At 41.2% G+C, this 22,301-nt stretch overlaps 1 protein-coding gene across 1 annotated transcript in view; it reads right to left on the reverse strand.

Moving 5' to 3' along the window:
* The window catches only part of MYZAP (myocardial zonula adherens protein), a 41,037-nt gene that overhangs the window by 12,480 nt on the left and 6,256 nt on the right, over window positions 1–22,301 (reverse strand). The window contains exons 3-10 of the mRNA XM_063142623.1: window positions 21,832–21,990; window positions 20,237–20,329; window positions 18,500–18,613; window positions 17,700–17,852; window positions 15,329–15,454; window positions 14,150–14,278; window positions 11,192–11,277; window positions 9,690–9,795 (exon numbers count right to left, since the gene is read on the reverse strand). Of these exons, the coding sequence (XP_062998693.1) occupies window positions 9,690–9,795; window positions 11,192–11,277; window positions 14,150–14,278; window positions 15,329–15,454; window positions 17,700–17,852; window positions 18,500–18,613; window positions 20,237–20,329; window positions 21,832–21,990 (966 nt within the window). The remainder of the gene's footprint in view (window positions 1–9,689; window positions 9,796–11,191; window positions 11,278–14,149; window positions 14,279–15,328; window positions 15,455–17,699; window positions 17,853–18,499; window positions 18,614–20,236; window positions 20,330–21,831; window positions 21,991–22,301) is intronic.

Genomic DNA, 22,301 nt, shown 5'->3' on the forward strand with positions numbered 1-22,301 from the left:
CCAGTGGAGTGATAAGTGAAATTGTTTCCACATAGCTTGAACAACAAGGAAAAAATAAGTAGTAGCAAAAACAATATGGAAATGAGGTCAACAGCTTTCCCCATCCTTAATATCTTTCTCTCCACATCTTCAATTCTGCTCACTTCTCGACGCATATCCATTTCTATGGCAATATTTCTTCATGACTCACTTTCTAGTATAGTCATTTACAATATTTATATACCGCTCTATTATCTAACACAGATTCCAGAGTGGTAAACATAGGTATAAACAGTAAAAGAAAGTTTTTAAAAGCAAATTAAAATTGTTCAATTTAAAAACAAAAGAACCAGAAAAACAGTGGCTAGTCAGTTGGGGAAGGCATCTCGAAACAAATTGTTTTCAGGAGGTGCCCGAAGCAGCCTAGCATTGGGGCAGAGAGTTCCACAGAGAAGGGGCCACTACACTAAAGGCTCTTCTCTTGGTGGATTCCAATCAGGCCATGGGTCCATGTGGAGCCACTAGGAGCATGCCCACCCACGACCTCAATGACCAGGCAGGTTGGTAAGGAAGAAGGTGCTCTCTCAGGTATCCTGGCCCCAAGTTGTTTAGGGCTTTGTACCAAAACCTTAAACCTGGCCTGGTAGCCAATAGGTATGAATGTGCTGAAAAGAGGCAGCTCCTTGGATAATTTGTCTTCCTCCTCCTCCTCCTCCTCTACAACCACCACCACCACCACTCTCTATGGCCAGAAATCCCTCTTCCTCAGGATGTTGTCCACGTGGAGCTTGGCCTCTCTCCTCAGGCAGTTACATGAATTACGAAGGAATGTCATTGCCATCACAGAGTATGCAGTTACAGTGACAAAGAAGCTTGGTGTTCAATGCAATGAACCCAGATGCCTTATACGGAGTCAGACCATTGGTCCTTCTAGCCCTTCCAAATTTTATTTTGGGTTTTATTTTTTATTTTATGCTGTAGTTTTAAACTTTTTAACATTTATAGTGTGTTTCATTGTGTTGTGTTTTATGTGTTGTGAAATGCCCATACAGCTTCGGCTGATTGGGCCGAAATGTAATAAATAAAAAATAAATAAAATACAGCCCAAGGATTGTCTACTCTGCCTGGAAGGCATTTCTCAGCCTTTGTTACCGAGAATATTCTAAGTGTCCACATCAAGGGGGTGATCCTGGGACCTTCCACGGGCTAAGCAGGTCCCCTCCCACTGAGCCAGGACCCTCCTCCAAATCGTTCTTTAGCCTTTTGTGACAATGATGTTAGACAAAAGACAAGTACAGCATAAATGCAATTGCTTGTAAACAGAGAGGAGCAAGCAAGAACACAATTACATCAATGCACAGTGGGCAAGATACTCTCTGACATCAGCCATATACCAGGAATATATTGCACAAGCCATGAATTACAATTAGCAGCTAATATATTTGGGGAGGGATTGTTCCTGTGAGCTACGATGACATGTCTGCCACAACGAACCACTGTACATTCCCAGTGACACGTCGCCTTTGGTATCTATAACAGTTCAGTTTAAGCAATATGTTTCTCAATACCAAAGTGGTGTTTTGAACCCACGTTCGCTCTGCTTCATTGTCTTCTTTTTTCAGTTGTTTTAATCAATGTTCAAGAATCTTTGTCGAACGGAAAGCTATGCAATATTGTATAACTTGGCGATGGCTTGAGTTTCGGTAGACGAGATATTTCAGTGTTGCTCCTTTTACAGCTGGATTTCCAAGTGACTATTAAACAAACATCGTCACTGGAGCTTTCAAAGTAGCTACAGGTATCAAGATTCAGTTTGGCCTTGGGACAGGGCAGCTTTACAGAATGGAGCAGACAACAGTTCTTAGCAATGGTAATTTTTCTCCATATGTAAAGGATACAGCATCTTTTTGTTTCAGGTGGAGACCATTTATCATCTTCCAATGAATCTGAGACTAAATGTGGAGAACAGCTCATGTGCCATGACCTAGAGACAGTTCAATTCAGTTGGTTAGGGGAATGCCACTCTACTCTGCAAACAGCATCTTAAATAAGGAATGCCTTCCCTTTTTTAAGCCTTCCTTCCAGGCTCATTCTGAAAATCCCCACCTACCAACCAGCCTGGCTTTTACAATTCCCCTCTTTCCAAGATGACGGAAGCTGAGGAGGGGACTAGACGTTGTTCTAGTTAATCAGCAGAATGTTGGCTTTGCTTTTGCTCTTTTGCTTACTGGGCTGTTTCATAGCACACAGTTTCTCAAACTAAGTCAAGACTTTTGTTATTTGTTCAAGTGAGCTTAGAACATAAGAAGAGCCCTGCTGGATCAGACCAAGGGTCCATCTAGTCCAGCACTCTGTTCGCACAGTGGCCAACCAGATGTAGACCAGGGACCAAGAGAGCATGATATGGTGCAATAGCACCCCCCCACCCATGTTCCCCAGCAACTGGTGCACACAGGCTTACTGCCTCGAATCCTGGAGGTAGCACACAACAATCAGGGCTCATAGCCATTGATAGCTTTTGCCTCCAGGAATTTATCCAACCCCCTTTTAAAGCCATGCAGATTGGTGGCCATCACAACATCTTGTGGTAGTGAGTTCCATAACTTGACTATGCACTGTGTGAAGAAGTCCTTCCTTTTATTTGTCTTGGATCTCCCACCAATCAGTTTCATGGGATGACCCTATTGGGTTCTAGTATTTTGAGAGAAGGAGAAAAATGTCTCCCTGTCCACATTCTCCACACCATGCATCATTTTGTACACCTCTTATCATGTCTCCCCGTAGTCTCCTTTTTTCCAAGCTAAACAATCCCGCTTGCACTTGATGTTTTGATTTACTCCTGTTTGCTATGCATGGGAGCTTGATGGTAGATCTAAACACATTTCCCACCTAACATCAAGAGAACATTTTTGTCTATTTCTTTTCTAAACATATTTTTGAGCTTTCCAGAGTAAGGAAGTATAGCAATGGTCTGGCAGGGCCACCACTACCATCCCTCGGCTGCATTACAGAGCCGCTACCCTCATTCTAGCCCTGCCCTCCCTGTCCTTTCTGAGAGAAGCAGGAACACAGCTGACTTCCCAGAAAGCCTAGTAACCACTGATCAGGATGCACATATTCTAGGCAGCTGAGTTTATAAGAATCTCCGCAGAAAGGTTTAATGTAAAGTGTATGTGCAAGCGAATCATACTTGTGTAGCTTGGAAGTAAAGCTAATAATTCCCACATGTATGTGGAGGCAAAGCAAATTATACTACGAAAACGAAATACTTGGGCATAAACAGAGTCGGGGGAAACAGTATGTGTGCATTCTTTTTCGGGCCAAATTATATGTTACATTATTCACGTGTTTTGCCTTTGAGTGCAATATTTTTCTTTCCAAATGGCTGGTGTGGGGATCGCAATCCCGACTGGGACCCTTGTATGGCTTTAACCCTTTGCCCTTCACTGCAGTCCCAATTTGGGGGCCTCTGTCTCCTATTTGCATGGTGGGGCTGGTGGGGGGAACTCCCATGAGAACGAAAGAAAACATTGCACTGAAAGGTAAAATGTGTGACTAACCTAACGTGTAGTTTGGCTCTTCGAGCCTATTCTTACCGTATTTCTTCGATTCTAAGACACACTTTTTCCCCCATATAAACATCTCTAAAAATGGGGTGCATCTTAGAATCGTGGGTCGTTTATTATTTCTTAGAATCAAAGCTTTTTTTCTGTTGGTGGTACTGAAATTAGTGTGCGTCTTACAATCGATGGCGTCTTAGAATCGAAGAAATACGGTATGTTACCTTAACAATGGTTTCCACTTCCTTATAGTCACCTCCCATGATAATCCCAATAAAGTCTGAGCTAGGACATCTTTGTAAACCGCCCAGATAGCTTTGGCTATGGGGCGGTATATAAATGTAATAAATCATCATCATCATCAAGTATTACATGGTTACTTTCCATGCCAGGGTCAACCTTCCCAGGGATCATGGTGAGAGAGAGGATGAATACTAGCACCAGGCATAATCCATGGTCCACTCCACACATGCAATTTCCTAGCTTCAAAAACTGCAGGAGCAGTGGGGGGAAAGCAACCACAAGAAACATCTGTTTCACTCCTAAGATGATGTAAATAAGAGGGTTGTTTCTTCCTTGGGGGCTGCCTCCCTCTCCTGCGATGGCATAGGGTAATCTGGACACCGAGGAGGGAACACAGGTTTTCTGGCAGCCATCCAGGTACTGGAGGGGCCCCCCTCCGCCCCGGCCTTCTTCCTGGTTGAAGGCAACCACTTGCCAATCGCCTTCCAGGAGGGACCACCCCCGGATTGGCCCCGGAGCAACATCAGACGGCGGAAGAGCCATACTGACCTCGCTCCCATTGAAAAAGCTGGTGTGAGACACTGACTGTTTCAATCCACAGCTTCACAGGGAAAGCCGTGGATAGTGGCTGAGAAGCTGCGTCTGCATCATGTAACTGATGCAGCGCAGATCCGCCATCACTGCAGAGCTTTCCCGTGCATAGACAGCCCCTTTGAATGGAACATTCTGAAGGCTGAGGCATAAGTCAAAAATGAAATTGTTTTAGGACATTCAGGCCAATTTGTTGAGTAGTAGCCAACATTAGACCTACTTAGATAGACCACTGGAATGATTAAGACTTAAGTTAGTCACACAACTAATTTCTTAGAGTTAGTCACTCTAAGTAGGACTAACATTGGCCACTACCCTTATTTTCCAGTTTTCTGAGAACTCTTTCATTATACGTGCATTAATTCCTTACTATTCATGTTTGCAGGTTACAACATTTGTCACTGTCACTTAAAACATTTCTACCCCTGCTAAACATCATGCATTTAAACATGCAATTACTTTTCCTAGCATTGGCAGTGCCTTGCTGCAAAATGATTCCTTTCCAACTCTATGCTCTTTCTATATCTTCTTTTTGGAATGTAACATCGTCTACTGAAAGGCCTTAGCAATTTTACCTATAAACTAGTTCCTATAAACTAGTTTTTTTCAGGTTTATTTGTTTGGTTCCTCTCACACATGTATTACACATTTTCAACACTGTACAAACATTATTATACAACAGCTCAGCATAAACACAAAGGTGCACAAATTGTACATTGCCCAATATTGTTAAGAATTAAAAACATGCAAGGAAACTAAACCTTGAGTACAAACCCTGAAGAAAATATGCTGGAACTATCAGATAACTTTTTAATGTTTGTTGCTACACCAGAAAGTGAGGCCTTAAAGAGTTTTAATGCAACAATACAAACATTTGGAAACTGGGAACTAGATCTACACACCATTGAAATCAATGGATATGATTTCATGGATAGTCTGGATCTTCTCTAATTTCAGTTTATTATTTCAAGGTTTATTCTAAGGGTCAATACTCTGTTTTAGCTCAAAATCTGTCTACGTTCCATGCACAGCTGGTGATCCTTTCAGTTTAATTGTAAAACCACCTGCGCTACTAAAATGCTAATATAAAATTGAGTTTACAGATTTGCAGGCATGTAAAGTATCCACACCAGCATCTGTTGTCATTTTTAATAGGCAAAATGTGGTACAACAGGCTTCATCCACTCCCTCACACCATCCACTGAGGGCATTAACATCCTCATTTTGCAGATACAGGAATGGAGGCTCAGACCCAAACTAGATGTGATGTTAACTGCATGAAGACACTTTTTGTTGTTGATGTTGTTGTTATGAAAACAGCAGCCTCAAAGAAGCCTGCCAGCCTTGGGACCGTGGCAGGAAAAGTAAGAGTTAAACAACTCCTCCTCTGCTCTTCATGGTCCGAGGCTGCTTAGGCTTTACAGAGACTTCTCATGCATCTTAACTGCTAACAGCATGTTTGACCCTCAGAAATATATATAATGCTTTGCCTGAAGCCATGGTTGAGTTTAGGCATGAATTCACTGGACCACGGTGACTTAATTCATCCTCGTGAATCTATAATGATAAAAAGAGGGCGTCTGCCTGCCTCCCTGTCTGTCCATCAGTGTCATAGCACCAAGATCACGGATCCTAGACAACTGGAACGTGACATGCATATTAAGGAGACCCTAGGGGGTGTGAACCCCATGATTAGTTTATTTTTAATTCATTTTAATTTATTTAAATGTGAGCATCTGGTTGAAGCCTGCAGTAACACCTTCAGCCACTACAAGTAGACTTCCTTAACTGGCACATAGTTTGCCAGCAGAAACAGTTTGAAGCCAGGGGAGATTACTATTTATTTATTTACTTAATTTATTAAAACATTTATATCCCACCCTATATCACAAGGATCTCAGGGCGGTGTACAAATAAAATCATACATACAAAATAGAATAAATATACCATTCTGAAATAAATTAAACCATTAATATGTTAAAACCAGTATGAAATTTTAAAACAGTAATCCAATTAAAAGAAGACAGTGTGCAGGCTTGTGGATTTAGCTATCAAAGGCTTTGTTAAAAAGTCATGTCTTAACCTGGCGCCGAAACGAAGCCAGTGCCGGTGCCAGGCAGGCTTCCAGGGGGAGGGCAGTCCACAGCTGGGGTGCCACAACAGAGGAAGCTCTCTCCCATTGGTGAGGAACAGATCTCCTCCAACAGATCTCAGGTCTTGGGCAGGCAGATATAGGGAGAAGCGCTACCTCAAGTATCGAGGTCTCAAGCCGTTTAGGGCTTTAAACATCATTACCAACACCTTGAATTCCAACCGGAAATGTATTTATTTAAGACCGGTGTTATATGGTCTCTATGAGATGTTCCAGTCAGCAGTCTCACCGCTCCATTTTGCACTAGCTGCAACTTCCGAGTCATCTTCAAGGGCAGCCCCATGTACAGTGCATTGTAGTAGTCTAATCGGGAAGTTCCCAGTGCATGTATTATTATGGCTAGGTTATCCTTGTCCAGGAAAGGCCATAGATGGTGGATCAGCCAAAGCTGACCACAAGTACTCCGGGCCACAGAGTCCACCTGGGCCTCTAGTGACAAGGATGGATCTAGGAGTATTCCCAAACTACACACCTGCTCCTTCAGAGGGAGTACAACCCCATCCAGAACAGGTTGCTTACCCAATTTCCGGACTTGGGAATCACCAACCAACAGAGCTTCTGTCTAATTAGGATTCAGCTTCAGTTCGTTAGCTGTCATCAAGCCCATTACAGCCTCCAGGCACTGGTCTACCACCCCAGCTGACTCCAACGACAAGGAGAAATAGAGCTGAGTATCATCAGCATACTGATGGCACCCAATCCCAAAGCGCCTAATGACGTCGCCCAGTGGCTTCATATAGATGTTGAATAGCATGGGGGATAGAATAGAGCCCTGTGGCACCCTGTGGCCTAGGGGCAGAGTTATAGGCCTTCCTTAGGAGGCTATAGGTGTACACCAGAACTTTCCAAACTATGTGTCGCGACACGTTAGTGTGTCAGCTCCAGTATGTAGGTGCGTCACGCGAACGTAACGAGAAACCTCTGAGTCTATGTGAAATAAGCAATACCAACTTGCATTCATTTTTATGCAGCAAAGGTGCCGATTAGTATGGTGCACTAGTATATTCCCCTTCCGTCGTATCCATGTATGCACACCACAGTCGAGGGATCATACAGGTACTGCGCATGCGCAGTATGCATAATCGGGTCGAAACAGCTGATTCGTGTCACTTCCGGTGACACGGCTGCACCTGAAGTGACGCATTCGAGAAATTCCATGGGTCCAGTTTTTTGATATAACACCATCTCAACCGCCGCTCGATCGCAGCTCGACAAAATTGGTTCAATGTGAAAAGTCTTGGAAATGTATGTTATTATCTTGCAAATCATATATTTTAAAAAATATAAATGAAAGGTTTTCATGAGATATGTTGTGTGTACATTTCGTTATTACAATTTATGTATGTGTCCATATCTCTTATAAGGGGTTAGTTTAACCTCCAGTTTGCTAGTAAAACTGAATTACTGTGTCACGAAATGATGCATGTCTAAAAAGTGTGTCACCAACTTGAAAAGTTTGGAAAGTTCTGGTGTACACCATGGCAGGGGCCAGGCCTAACTATGCCAGCAGGCTCAGCTTCATTCAGAGAGGGTTGACACAATATGACAGCTGCAAAAGTTGGCTTGAAGGCTTTGCTGACCAAACTGGTAATAAAATAAAACCCTCTTATTCTGAGTCAATGACACAAGCTCAGTTCTGATGATCTTCCCAACCATGACTTACAGGATTGTAAGCAAGCTGCAAACTTGCGTGCTCCATCCTTCCTCTCATGCACATCCAGATTAGCGCTAACCTCTCTGTTTCTGATTTACGGCTAACCATAGTTTGTCATGATCTGTCCATGGTTAGTGCTTTGACCTCTACATCAGCAATGTAATACAGGACAGGATGACGACCATCTACTCTAGTCAAGTTAACACATTTGACTCAATTAGTTCCCCCTTTGGGGAGAGCAATCCTGTGGCTCCTAGACAGCATCGGGGTGGGGTGGGGGGAATAGGATAGACTGGATTCCTGGATCTGAGGTCAGAGGCCAAGGACAGCACGCCAACCTCGAACCCAAGAGTCTGAGCTTTCTGCCCCCTCTCCGTCCCCCTCGCAGTCAGCATGGAGAGAACCATGGCGGCTGCCTCTCGGAGGTCGCAAGAACAACCTCAGAGAGTACAGAAAAGGGGAAAGGGAGGCGACGGAGAAAGCGGGGACATGAGCTTTCCCCAGCTTTCTCCATCCTCCTTCCCTCCCTCTCTACAGAGCCCTAGGCAGAAATGCCGGTCAAGCAAAAAATGCAGAATAGAAGTGAGTTTCAAGGGTGACGCTCATCTGGATAGGACTACACCCTAAATGTTCTTCTGGGACCAATAAGTCTCTGTGCCAAATTGTCTTCTAAATTAGGCGCAGTCATAAACACGGGTTTTGAATCTAGTTGACGGAGTACTTACTGCGGTGCAAAAGAAATACAGACAAGGGGAAATACTACTTTTGATGCCATTTCTTATCCAAAAGCCCACCAGTGCATACATCCAAAATGGCTGCCTGCTTTGAATCACTAGGGATACAGAAGCCAGTTTGGTTCCCACAAACAGCTATGTCTAGTCAAAGAAACTAGATACAGTAAAATCCCTGGTGCATAATATGAGGTTCATTTCAGTGGGAGGGATCATGCAAAATTTTTGGAAAACAAAACAAGCAAGAAGCCTCTAGAACAGGAACTAAAAGCAGATGGGAAAGCTGATTTCTTTGTATCATGTTATGGGCATACAATATTTTTGAATCGGGGTGATAACAGGCTTGGTGAATGGACAAATGCAACAAGTAAGTAGATATGTTGCACTTCTCTTACAACAGCACTATAATAGTTGATGAACCTTATATGCAATTTGACTTACTAGAAATTATGTCTGGCATATCAAGAAATGTGATTCATGTTCCACCTACCAGGTTGAACAAAAACAATGATGATATATTCAGAAAACTCAAGATTTGGGGATTCTTCATTTTCCTTCTGGTCTATAGGTATTTGTGAAAAAACTCGGCTACCATATTTTCCAGCACAATCATTCCGGCTTAAATGCAATTTGATTTTTTTTAAAGCATTTAAAACGTTTGTTTTAAACATTATCTGTGTTGCATCTACTTGACAGTATGTTCCCATTCTTTGCCTTAAGAGAATCTCGACATCAAGACCCTATGCTATTTAGAGCAAAAGAAAATGCTATTAACTGACCTCCTCAACCATGTGCTTGACTTTCTTCTGTTGGCAAAGAACCATGTCATCCAGATGCTTGATTCGTTCCCGCAGACTAGCAGTAGCCTCCTCCAACTGGTATGACCTGACACAGAAAGATGTAAATACTAAATGAATTTCTCTGCAGTCATCTAAGTGAGGAATCACTCTCTCCCCAAACCATGTATCAAATTTGCTAAGAGAAAAGATCTGCCAGTGAAAGGTGCCGCAATCCCAGGGAGACTTTAAGATGAACCTATAGATCATTCTGTCTGTGGTGTTGCCAAGATATTGTTTTCTCCATCTCCAGGTGAAAGCTCAAAAAGTAATTTGTATTATCTTTGGTATTTATAACAACCACACCTTGTTTGTTCACATGTCTTCCCCTTTCAGATATAAACATGCTTTACAGGACTTGAACTACTTGCTATCATCCCCGTAAAAGTGGCCAAACATATGCATATGTAAAACAAGTATAAATGGTTCTCAGAAAGTAATTCAGAGGAAATCAAAGCAAATAGATGCCCCTTTTCAGCATGCAACTCCTTTGATGGGGGAACTGCACTGGCAGCCTATTGGCTACAGGGCCAGGTTTAAATTTTTGGTACCAGTGTACAAAGTCCTAAACAACTTGGGACCAAGACAGTTGAGACAGCGTCTTCTCCCTTATCAAGCTGCCCGGTCACTGAGAGCATTGGAGGGCATGCTCCTGGTGGTTCCACATGGACCTATGGCCCCATTGGAATCCACCAGAAGAGCCTTTAGTATAGTGGCCCCTTCTCTTTGGAACTCTCTGCCCCTGGAGGTCAAGCAGACGCCAACCCTAGGCTGCTTCCAGCACCTCCTGAAAACATCTCTGTTTCAAGAAGCCTTCCCCAACTGAGTAGCCACTGTTTTTATTGGCATTCTGTTTTAAACTGAGCTATTTTAATTTGCTGTTTTAACCTTTTACCGTTTATATCTATATTCACTGCTGTGGAATCTATTTTAGATATGGATTGGTATATAAATATTGTAAATAAATACATCAGTTTGAGGGGAGAGTATGTAAAGACATTTTTCTGAGAGGAGAAGCTAATGTTAGTGCTACTTTCTTGTTCCATAATGGAAATTTGTCCAAATTAAATGTCCGCCAGGAGGCACCTGTAGTAAAACCTATGAGACATGTTAACACTTGAAAAACATTCATCTTTCTCACAATGGAGATGAAAGGGACACTAAAAAGTGTTGCATAATTTTACAGTTGAAAAACTAAGGATTTATTTTGCAAGGTCTGCATGGCTCTTTGCCTATACAGTCATAATATCTGTAGAATGCTGGGAATTTCAAATGAATACGTCTCCTTACAAAATATTTATCCAAAAATTCATTATCAGCTATAATTTGTGAACTGCCCAGAGAGCTCCGGCTATTGGGCGGTATAGAAATGTAATAAATAAATAAATAAATAAATAGGGATATTTTATGAGCACCAGGAATCCTAGAAGGAAGCAGGACCTCACCTCTGTCTGCCTGGCTGGCTGTGAAGATTTGCTCTGAGTAGTTGCATTTCATACTCCATTAGTTGTTTTTGTAGTTGATGGCGTTCCTAAATTAGAATATATAGAGATACATGTTTTTTAATGTTATAACTGAGCTGCAAAATATATTTTGACATTGGAATGTGCATGTTAATCATAGAAATCCCATAATTTAGACACAAGGGTCCAAGGTTTTGAGTGGCACAGCAGAAGACTTTTCCATTCAGCCATCCCCTAAGATTAACCTCCTACCAAAAAATGCTATCAAGGGGCGATTGAACTTTCCTCACCCCTGGCTAGTTTTCAGCCAGCCCTTCCAATCTGCTGAAAGCCCTTAAATAAGGACATTCTGGCTCTAACTTGGTACCTTTTGATCCCTCTGTTCCTCACCCAAGTGCTCAGTCTCCAACATTTTGTCTAGTTTGGTGTCCATTCTGCTATATATGTAAGCAAGTGCCGAGTCTCCTTCACCCAACTCAGATGCCAACCTAATGAGCTGGGACATACACTTGTTGTTCCAGAACAAAATTAGACACCATGACTGTTATAGCCACAGCACACATCTTTAAGCATAAATTTTAAAGATATATATTCTGCTGTTCCCCAGAACGGCAGTGAATCCTACTGTATTTTATTTCTCTCTTTGAAATTGTATTATTCTCTGCAAAAAGGAGTGCCATGATTTTCATAAATTGTATGCTGTCAATTCACATTAAAGGGTCATGCACAGAGACACATGTTACCAGCATATCATAAGTATTTTCCCCTTGTGATCATGTAAACACTCACTAATCTCCTCTTCCACTGGAGAAAATTACCATGCTCATATTAATTGCCACCACAAGTATTCTAATATTAATTAAAGCCTTTGCTTGATGAGTTTTCTGCATCTCTCTGGAATTGCAACAATGAAGAAATCAGCATTACAGAATACGATCCCCACAAGAGAGCTCTGTTCAGGCAACATTCCTTCTAGCACAGCAACAACATCACGCTGTATCCCAGCCGTAAAATGGCAAAGGTGAGAATATATGGTGATGAAAATGTGCGTAAAGGGAATGAACAAATTCTCTTCCTCTACATCCCTGCCCAAGAAACCCATTAACCTTCTCCCTCTTACCCACCACCAGAGATGTTGTGAGTGACCACAAGGAATAGGGTCTTTTCTGTTATGATGCCCAGAATATGGAATAGCCTCCTGCCCCCTTGAGATGGACACCTAGCCCGATCACTTCCTCTTTTTACACAGGTTGTGAAGACTGTGTTGCTCCACTGAGCATTTTGGAACTGTTGCCTCCTTGATTTTTTAAAAATTATTTATTTCCTTTATATCCCATTTTGATGCCCTAAAAATGGTACTCCATAGTACTCAAGCTTGTGGAAATCTATTCATTTTGATACTTGGTGTGTGCGTTTTTGTTTTGTTTTTTAAAAAGATGTGTTTTAATCTTATCTACTATAAGTCACCTTGAGTGTATTTTATATAGAATTTGTTCCTCAGATTTCAAAAAGACTTTTTAGTCCTCCAAAAAAAAATTGATTAGATCCCCAGCCAGAAAATGCAATGAGTTCTTGACCAACAAATCCTCCTCTTTGCCCACCCATAAGCAGTGTGAAGTTTTGATATTCTGACTCTGACGAAGCATTGCAAAACAGGTGGAAGAAGCCGGAGGCCCGTAGCTCAGTTATTGCAACCATTCAGTTATTACTCTGTTTTTGTAAACCATTTGTGCGTGGTTACTGAATAATAATAATAATAATAATAATAATAATAATAATAATAATTTATTTCTTACCCGCCTCTCCACTTGGATCGAGGCGGGGAACAACAGTGAATATAAAACACATTAAAAATTGATTAAAAACACAGCATACATGATTAAAACTTCTTTATTGATACATTGTAAGCCGCTCCGAGAGCTTTTTGGCTGAGGTGCAGGATAAAAATACTCTAAATAAATATAAATAAAACATCCTTAAAACATCCTAAAAACATTCTAAAATTTCACTGGATAGGCCTGCCAGAATAGATCAGTCTTTATTGCTTTTTTAAATGCTAAAAGACTGTCAAGTTGACGAATCTCCTCCAACTTTTTTAGTTTCGTAAACTATTTATGCTCGATTATTGCAAAACAATTTACGTTTGATATACGATACGGTACAATTAATAAGCTGTATAAAATGTTTGTTCACCCCAGTTCTTTTGTTATCATTTAATATTCTAGTTGTACACATGTGGAAATGTGCAAGTCTTGTAAATAAAACAGTTGTGCCATTGGGAAGGTCATTAAATTCCAATTACCATAAGAAAAAAAAATCATTGTAGGAGAGCAGTGCACATTATGTACTTCGTAGATTTTCCAGTGCACATTATTCAAATCTTGTTAATTACATCGAGAGGCAGTCACTAGCAGAAATCTGACATGACATCCACGTGGAGCAAAGTCCATGAAAAAAATGCAGGGCAGGGCAGAAGACACAAGGAAATGAGAGAGAATCTGATACAACTTGTTCAGCAGCAGTTCAATTGATGTCACACAGGATATATGGGCAGCAGGATTACTGCTCTCACTTACTTACAACTGACTTAGCCAAAAGCTTTGACAAGTTCTGCCACAAAGGGCCCTGCTCCCATTGCCCCAATATGAATGACAGCAACTGCAAGGGCCCAAAGGACACTCTGGCTCTGCCGGAGTAGCAAGGGCGCTCGGCGTGTGCGTGTGATGTGCTGATGTGTTGCACCTACGGCACCCTTCAATCCAGCGCCTCCAAAATTAATAATTACGTACAATCTGAGTGTATGAAAACGGAGAATTATTAAAACTTCTGTCTCTGATCACTATTTTATATATGCAAAATTGTGCTGCAAGGACTGAGAGGACCTCAAATGAACTTTCCATTTTTGTAAAATGAAGATTGTATATAGAGTTACACACTGACCTCTTCCATGCGCTGAATGAATCGATCTAGCTCACCAATTCTTTGGTCTTTTTCTTGTAAACTTGTCTCTGTAAGTCTCATCTTCTTATTTGCATCTTCAATGGCCGTAAGGAGTCTATTTGTTTCAGCCTCCAAAGAAAAGGTTTTACGTTAGGCCAGATCGACATACCAAGTAAACAGAGCAGCCTTTCCCAACTTGCTGCCCTTCAGACATGTTTGACTACAACTCCCACCATTCACAGTCAGTCAAAGGTCATGCTGGCTGGGGATGGTGGCAGTTGTAGTCAAATGCGTCTTGAGTGCACCAGGTTAGAGGAGGCTAAGGTAGAGCAGGAAGCCACTGAAAGAACGTGGTCTTCACTTCTGATTCCCTCGTCAGCAGCAGCCCCAACACGGACGTCTCTCCTCTGACAAATCGCAGGTCGTAGCTTGTGGCAACAGGCAACATTGCCAGGCTTCATTCTGCATTTATTACAGATCAGGGACTGACCTGGTTCACATGATCACCGTGGCTTAAACAAGCCACCATGGCTTGTTTAAGTTGCTGTGCATGGCAGGCACCGTTAGCCTACTAACCCGCTCAGGTGCAGCTTGTTGTATCATCCAAACCTGGGTGGCATGACTTGTTGGATGTGGAAACAACCCTCAACCCAAGAACCAGCCCACGGGTTATTGGAGGGTTGTTTTGCCCTCCAACAAGCCATGCCACTCAGGTTCAGATAACACAACAAGCCAAGGCAGGTAATTAGGCAAATGGCACCTAGCAAGTGCCAGCACACACCATGGCTTAATCAAGCCAATGTGGCTTGTTTAAACCACAGTAATTGTATGAACTGGAACGGAGTTCTAACTCAGAACTCTAGAACTGGCCAGCAGAGCTGCACAGAGACCAGGTGAAAAGCATGCAATTAACCCACATTTTTACAGGGGAGAAACACTGAGGCAGAGAGAGAAGCAATTAGCATAAGGCCAGCTGTAGCAGAGAATGTTTATTAATGGAAAATTTACTTTCTGTAGTTCAACTATTGGAAGTCAGAAACCCTTGCTGATTGACTGCAAATCATCCAGAAATCTACCAGCAGCTCCCGACCTACAGGATGCCCACCTCTGCTTTAAAAGAGTAACTAAAGTCAGCTCTACCCCCCAAAATGCACAACACGAACCCAGATTTCCACCTACTATTAGAGTTTCTTTCTCGAGTTTATGCTTCTGTTCTTCTTCTTGTAGTTTTTCCTCATATTGACTGTATAGTTTCCTTGTCATCTCTCGCATTACTTCCGCATTTGCTTCTTGTGAACATTCCACCTATAAAAGAATTGTATGTATTTTTCAGAGACAAATGCAACAAAGGCAGGACAGGAAGGGAAAGAAATATAAACTAAAGATATGGCGAAAAGCTATAACAATGTATCCCATACTCTTAGCAAGCAGGTGAAGACATTTTTATGCCTAAGGCAGAAAATCCAAATGGTGCCCCCGTGCCACTAAGCAATCTGGAATCCACCAGGATCTTCCAATCTGCCCAAGACTCCTTGATAGGAAAGAAATCTGTGCATAAGCAATACTCCTCTTGCCCAGCTCCTGGTGATTTCAGTGATGCTTGCACAGGAAAACTCTTCTGAAGATTCAGAATTGGCTACTAGTCCTGTTAGCTATGTGCTACCTCCAGTATCAGAGGTAGTTAGCCTATGTACACCACTTGCTGGGGAACGTGGGTGAGAAGGTGCTATTGCCCTCGTGTCCTGCTTGTGGGTTTCACATTGGCAGCTGGTTGGCCCCTGTGTGAACAGAATGCTGGACTAGACAGACCCTTGGTTTGAACCAGCAGGGCTCTTCTTATTTATTTATTTATTACATTTCTATACCGCCCAATAGCCGGAGCTCTCTTATGTTCTTAATTGTGCCTCATGTTAATTAGTGGAACGGGAATCTCACAAAGGATGATTTATTAATTAAATTTATATACTGCCCCATAGCCAAAGCTCTCTGGGCAGTTTACAAAAGTTAAAAACAATGAACATTAAAAAAGTATACAAAATTTTAAACCATCAAAAATATAAAAAACAACAGTATAAAACAACAGTATCCATTTAAACAACAACAGTTCTGGGATTCATTAAAAAACAAACTTAGCATATGTTGTTAAATGCTGTTAAATGCCTGGGAGAAGAGAAAAGTCTTGACCTGGCGCCGAAAAGATAACAATGTTGGCGCCAGGCGAGCCTCATCGGGGAGATCATTCCATAATTGGGGGGCCACCACTGAAAAGGCCCTCTCCCTTGTTGCCATCCTCCGAGCTTCCCTTGGAGGAGGCACTCGGAGGAGGACCTTAGATGTTGAGCGCAGTGTATGGGTAAGTTCATGTCGGGAGAGGCATTCCGTCAAGATGATGTACCAGGCAATCAGATGTGACTATCTAATTTGAGGTACCATCTCTCCAACCCACAGATGTAATTCACTGGGGAATCACCTCATTAGTAAACCCTTGCATCCTACAAACGCAAACCACTTTCCAAAGACAGTTTTAAATCAAAGAGCATCTATCAAGGCACGTAAGCTGAGTAGTCAGCACTCTAGACAGATTTCGCATTCGCATTTTGCACCTTGAAATTAAATGTGCATGTATTCCCATTGATGCCCAAGACCAAGCAAAGAAAATGAGAGAATTTGCACTAATGAAGATAAATACCTTACACACTGCAACAGCATGACATTATATTTATGTATTAATTATTTATAAAGTCCCGCAAATCTGCTAAGGCTATCAACCTACACAGCTGTTCCCTACCATCCTGGAAAACACAGAGCTGTATCTAAAATTAGAATGAAAGCCACTCAAGAGTGCTACTCCTTTCCTTCTACTCCTCTAGTGAAAATATCTTTATTTTTATTAATTCCCTGGCAAGCAGAACAAGTGAAAAGAGCTTCTGGGCATGGTCCTTTAGGCTTGGTGTTCTAATGCACAGCAGGTGAGCTTCCCTTTCGTCTTCCCTGGAGAGGAATGCTCCCTGCAGACATAGGGTTCCCCACGGAGTGCACAGCGTTCAAAGAAGGGAAAAGAAGGGAGGATTGGACAGGGGCTCTTGTGTAAAGAAGAGAGACAACCAAAATGTGTCTGTTGCAAGCCAATATTCTTCCTTCTATAACTTGTCAGTGTGGACCAACATTAAGCATCTTTGCAAATACAAGTACTTCAACATGCTGCCTTTACATGTTCGCTTTGTCCAGGAGGAGGAGCTGGATATAATTTTGAAAACAAACACACACCCCAATGCTAATCCAAGTCACCTGAAACATCACTGAATGTTCTTACATAGTGGAATTGACACTACCAACAAAAACAAGGTGCAGGAAAATAGGCAGGTTTTGAGGTTAGGCCTTGCCATCCTGAATTCTGTGTCAATAAATGAATAATAATATCCTGTTCTACAGATACTGCCTTTCTAGCCAGTCACATCCCTAATTCTGGGAGACACCGCAATTTCCTTTTCCAAGTCTCAATAGCAGGATTATTCTCCACAACTCAAGTCACTAAATTGCCACCGCTTACCTTGAGTTTGAGCAATTCATTTTCAACTCTAGCAGTTTCCAGCTGTTTTTGCTTTTCCTTCAGTTTTTCCATAGACTGTTCATGTGTTAGTTTTAGACTCTTTATCTGATCTCGTATTACTGTATTCTCCAAAGTAACATCAACTAAGGTTTTCTGTGAACATCCGCAATGAAAGACATAAATTAATTCACAATTACTTTAAAAACTGAAAAGGCTGATAAAGATTCGTTGTTTTTCTCCTACTGGCACTTTTTCAGTTACTTTTTGGTAAGAGCCATGTAGAACTGGCAGTCCTACTCCACCAATGTTTATTAAGCAAACTTCAAGCCAAAATTATGCTGTACAATGCAGTCTCAACCATATTCAGAAGACTCAGGTCTACATTAGATTCCTTAAAGCCCGCAAGAGATTCTCTTTGGCTGAATTCAATGTTTGAAAAACCTACAAGGTTTTGATTGAATTATCCATTCAACACCAGTTATATGAAAGATTACTACTGTAAATAAAAGTATAGGAATTCTCAGTGCCGCATTCTTCTTTCAAAAGCACATCCTTCTACAACAGTGAAGGGAAATAACTTATAACCTTATGTAAATGCTTAACTCTAAATATTTATGTTCTTTACATTAAAGGTTACAATCCTTTTCTCACATTGGATATTCGAAGGAACAGATTCGAAGCTCCAAATGTTTATCTATTTGTAATTGTGTCCCACCCATACTTTAAACAAATGGTGCAAGAGCTGTGATATTTGCTAAAAGCACCAAGTATCGATGGCGACAACGCTGTCAGCAATTTACCTGCAACTCAATTGAGGCTGAGGTTAACGAGCTATTCATTTCACTGAAACTATCCAGAGCTGCAGAGTGCACTTCTATGTGATTTTCCAATGATTCCTGCTGAGAACTTGATACCTAGAGAAATATAAACAAGATTTTCTCCTCAATCTAAGACAGTAGGAATTGCAAACCTAGCAATAATTTCTCTTGCTCAGAAGTTACATATAATTTGTACAGCGTGTTTTACATATATCTATGGAAATATATGCAAGAAAGGAGAGGGGCAGCCTAATCATGTCAGCCTGCACTACTTACCACCGTACAAACTTTTGCAAGGGCAAGTCAAGATGCATTCCGTGCTTGGCACGGAGATCAGTTCCATTTGCAAGCCCAATAAAGCCTTCCGTGCCCACCTTCCCCCAAAAATCCTAGTAGCACAATCCACAGCCGCTCTAAATTAGGCTACTGATAACACCTAAACAGAAGAAAGAATAATGCAACCACAGCAAAATCTAAGAGAAGATGCAGCAAGACTGGTCAACACATGTAATTATAAATTGCAAACCAAAAATAAGGCAAATTAATAAAAATGATGTCAATTAAACTGAAATGTCTAGCCTTGCCAAATGAGATCCATATCCAGATTAAATGTGCATGCAGCAGAAGATAGTGTTCTATAAATATGTATTAGTGAATTACACCCTAAAATGTTTGCTAACCAGCCAAGGTGCATGGAAAACTAGACTTAGCACAAGATGAGGGATTTGCTGAGAGTGCACTTTGGAGACATATGCAGAATGCAGGACACACAGCGAGACTGAAAAGAAAGGGAAAAGATCCACCAACACTCCTGAAGTTGAGCGCACAAAATATAGGGAGCCCAGTGTGTTGTGCATATACCAAAAGCCTTGACACGATTTATCCTAGCCAGCAGTCATATAATGAATGTCAATGGACGTTTAGCAAACATTTAATAAACTGCAAAGTTACTGGTGATTAACGAGGACAAAAATATGTCATAAAGATGAAAGAATACAAACAAGGGAAAACATAGAAATATAATATTAAACGATGACTCCGGATCGTATGCACCGTTTCCAACTTCGTCAGTAATACACTTTTCAATTTTCAAAAGTTAAGCATTCACCATAACATAAACATATAAGCTTGGCATGTTGTCTTCAGGTTCTAACCCCCGTGGTAGACTGTTTGCTTAAGAAAGGAATGGTAATCGTTACCTTCCTGAAGAGAAATGTTGGACTTTATGTCCAAAATTGTGGTAAGGATTTCTAATCCGTAATTGACAACTTCTAGAAACAGCATAAGTCTAAACCAGAGGTTTGTGCGCTCAGCTTCAGGAGTGTTGGTGGATCTTTTCCCTTTCTTTTCAGTCTCACAGTGAGGGTACATCTTTTTTTGCTTTTGGACACACAGTGAGAGCACCATGAGCAGATTTTAAGGGTGGATGAATTAGGGAAGAGTTGAACAAAGAAAGTGACATGAGGAAAAGAAAATCCTATAGTGCAATAGGTTCGTCAGTGTTTCCAGATGAAGCTGGAAGCGTGGGTGGAAAACCAAAGTGTAGAGAGGCTGTTTGTAGAAACATATCTCTTGTATTTTGCAAAGAAAGCTTGTCAAATGTGCATCGGACCAAAGTTGTATCCAATATAGAAGGATGTCAAAGAGCATCAGCATAATCAGAATTCAGAAATGGTTCAGTTCATTACTTCTGTCATCTTTAAAGATGCAAGTACTTACCGCCAGTTCATTTGTAAGCTCTTGAATTTTGCGTTTCATTTCATCATATTCTCCATACATTTTCTTTCTTACTTTTTCCAAAGTTAATCTCACCTGAAAACAGAAATATTTCAGTATATGATACTGCTCCCAACGCGATGTAATTATAATTTTCCCAGCCCAAATATAGTCATATATTTATAGCAGTAAGTAACAAAACGGAATATTTACTTATAATAAAACTGACTTTCTGGTTTTACTATAATCTGTAGTCAATGAACCAGTTCACATGAATGAGTATTAACACTTAGCATGCCATTCCATAACATTCACAATCAAAAGAGTAATTCCATAATTTAAAAAACAAAACAAAATGAAAACACCTCCCCTAAACCATCATCAACATCTAAGGTCCTCCTCCGGGTGCCTACTCCGAGGGAGGCTCGGAAGATGGCAACAAGGGAGAGGGCCTTCTCTGTGGTAGCCCCCCAATTATAGAATGATCTCTCTGATGAGGCCCACCCAGTGCCAACATTGCTATATTTTCGGAGCCAGGTCAAGACTTCTCTCTTCTCCTAGGCATTTAGCAATATGAGATGAACTTCACTGATCCTGGATCTGTTTTTAGGTTCATAGCTTAAAGCTGTTTATAGCTGCTTTTAGATGTATGTTTTTATGTATGTTGTATGTCTTTGTAGTTTTAAATTTTGTAAATTGATTTTAATTGTTTTAATCTTATGTAAACCACCCAGAGAGCTTCGGCTATGGGGCAGTATAGAAATCATCATCATCATTATCACAGATAAAGGGTATGCATCAAAGATAAGAATGAGAAGAAGAAGAAGAAGAAGAAGAAGAAGAAGAAGAAGAAGAAGAAGAAGAAGAAGAAGAAGAAGAAGATCCAGTTCTGACCCTGCTTTGGAACTAGCCTTGATTCAGCTGGGACCACTTCAGAGACCACCCACCCGCCCACTTTGATTTCTGTCCAAATCAGGACCTTGCTTCGGAAAATCCAAAGCTTCCTATGTCTCCCCATTGACTATAATGGGGAAATAAACAGACGGACCAATGGTCTAATTCAATACAAGGCAGCGTAAATATGTCCAGCTGCACTTTATGTGTGATTGGAGCAGTGTTAGGTTTAAACAAACAAGTCTGACACTACTGTCACATCGACCTTGGTCCTTGATCTCAGTGACAAGAGTGACACCTATGTCATGGACAGACACATTCATATATTTTGCAAACCTAAGATGTATCCAAATTGTATTGCAGGCCTAAAGTTTACTTTATCCAGAGATTTTGTCCAAGCAGAATAGTGGAACATAGTTATGGCACTGACCAAGAATGCAACCCAGAGCCTTTAGAACCAATGGGAGCTTTGCCACTTAATTCAACGGGTTGTGAATCGTACCCTGGGACTGTGGGTAGGTAGGAAAAGTCAGGCTGCTCAGGGATAGTGGCACATAGCAACATGGAAATGCAGAAACATTAGTTTCATAGAACTGAAGGGGAAGGAAAGGGAAGGGCAGCGGAACAAGCTTATTTACACAGTTAGATTTGCTGCTCAGAATCCTATCAATCATGCAAGAAACAGCGTACAGAAACTAACTCACGTCTCTTATATATTTCATTTCTTCTTTCAGCTGGTGAGTTGACCATCCATAAACCACCATTTCTTTTTTATGATTATCATCAGATCTGTGCACCACACCATACACCACACCTTGCGATAGGTTCCCTGCGGACAATCCATTAGGAACTTGATACAGTTGCTATATAAAAATAAAGACACTTTTATCAATAGAAGGAAAAGCAAACGTAGAGATATATGACCATATTTGCTGGTTGGATTTCTAGTCCACTTTCCAATCCAGATCCCCAAAGATGGCTTAGAAAAGATAATAAAATATAATTATATTAAGAGTTGGTTCTAGCAACTCTGAAACATCCACTTTAAACAGGATCCTGACATGTCGAGCAAAACACACAGTTTTTGTTTTAAATGGGGCAGAAGCAAACAGGTTCAATATGAACTGGGTGTGGTACCAGATTGAAAAGCAATTTTTCATTTCCTGGGCAAAAT

The sequence above is a fragment of the Elgaria multicarinata genome, chromosome 16 (genome assembly GCF_023053635.1).
Source record: "Elgaria multicarinata webbii isolate HBS135686 ecotype San Diego chromosome 16, rElgMul1.1.pri, whole genome shotgun sequence".
Classification (NCBI taxonomy): domain Eukaryota; kingdom Metazoa; phylum Chordata; class Lepidosauria; order Squamata; family Anguidae; genus Elgaria; species Elgaria multicarinata.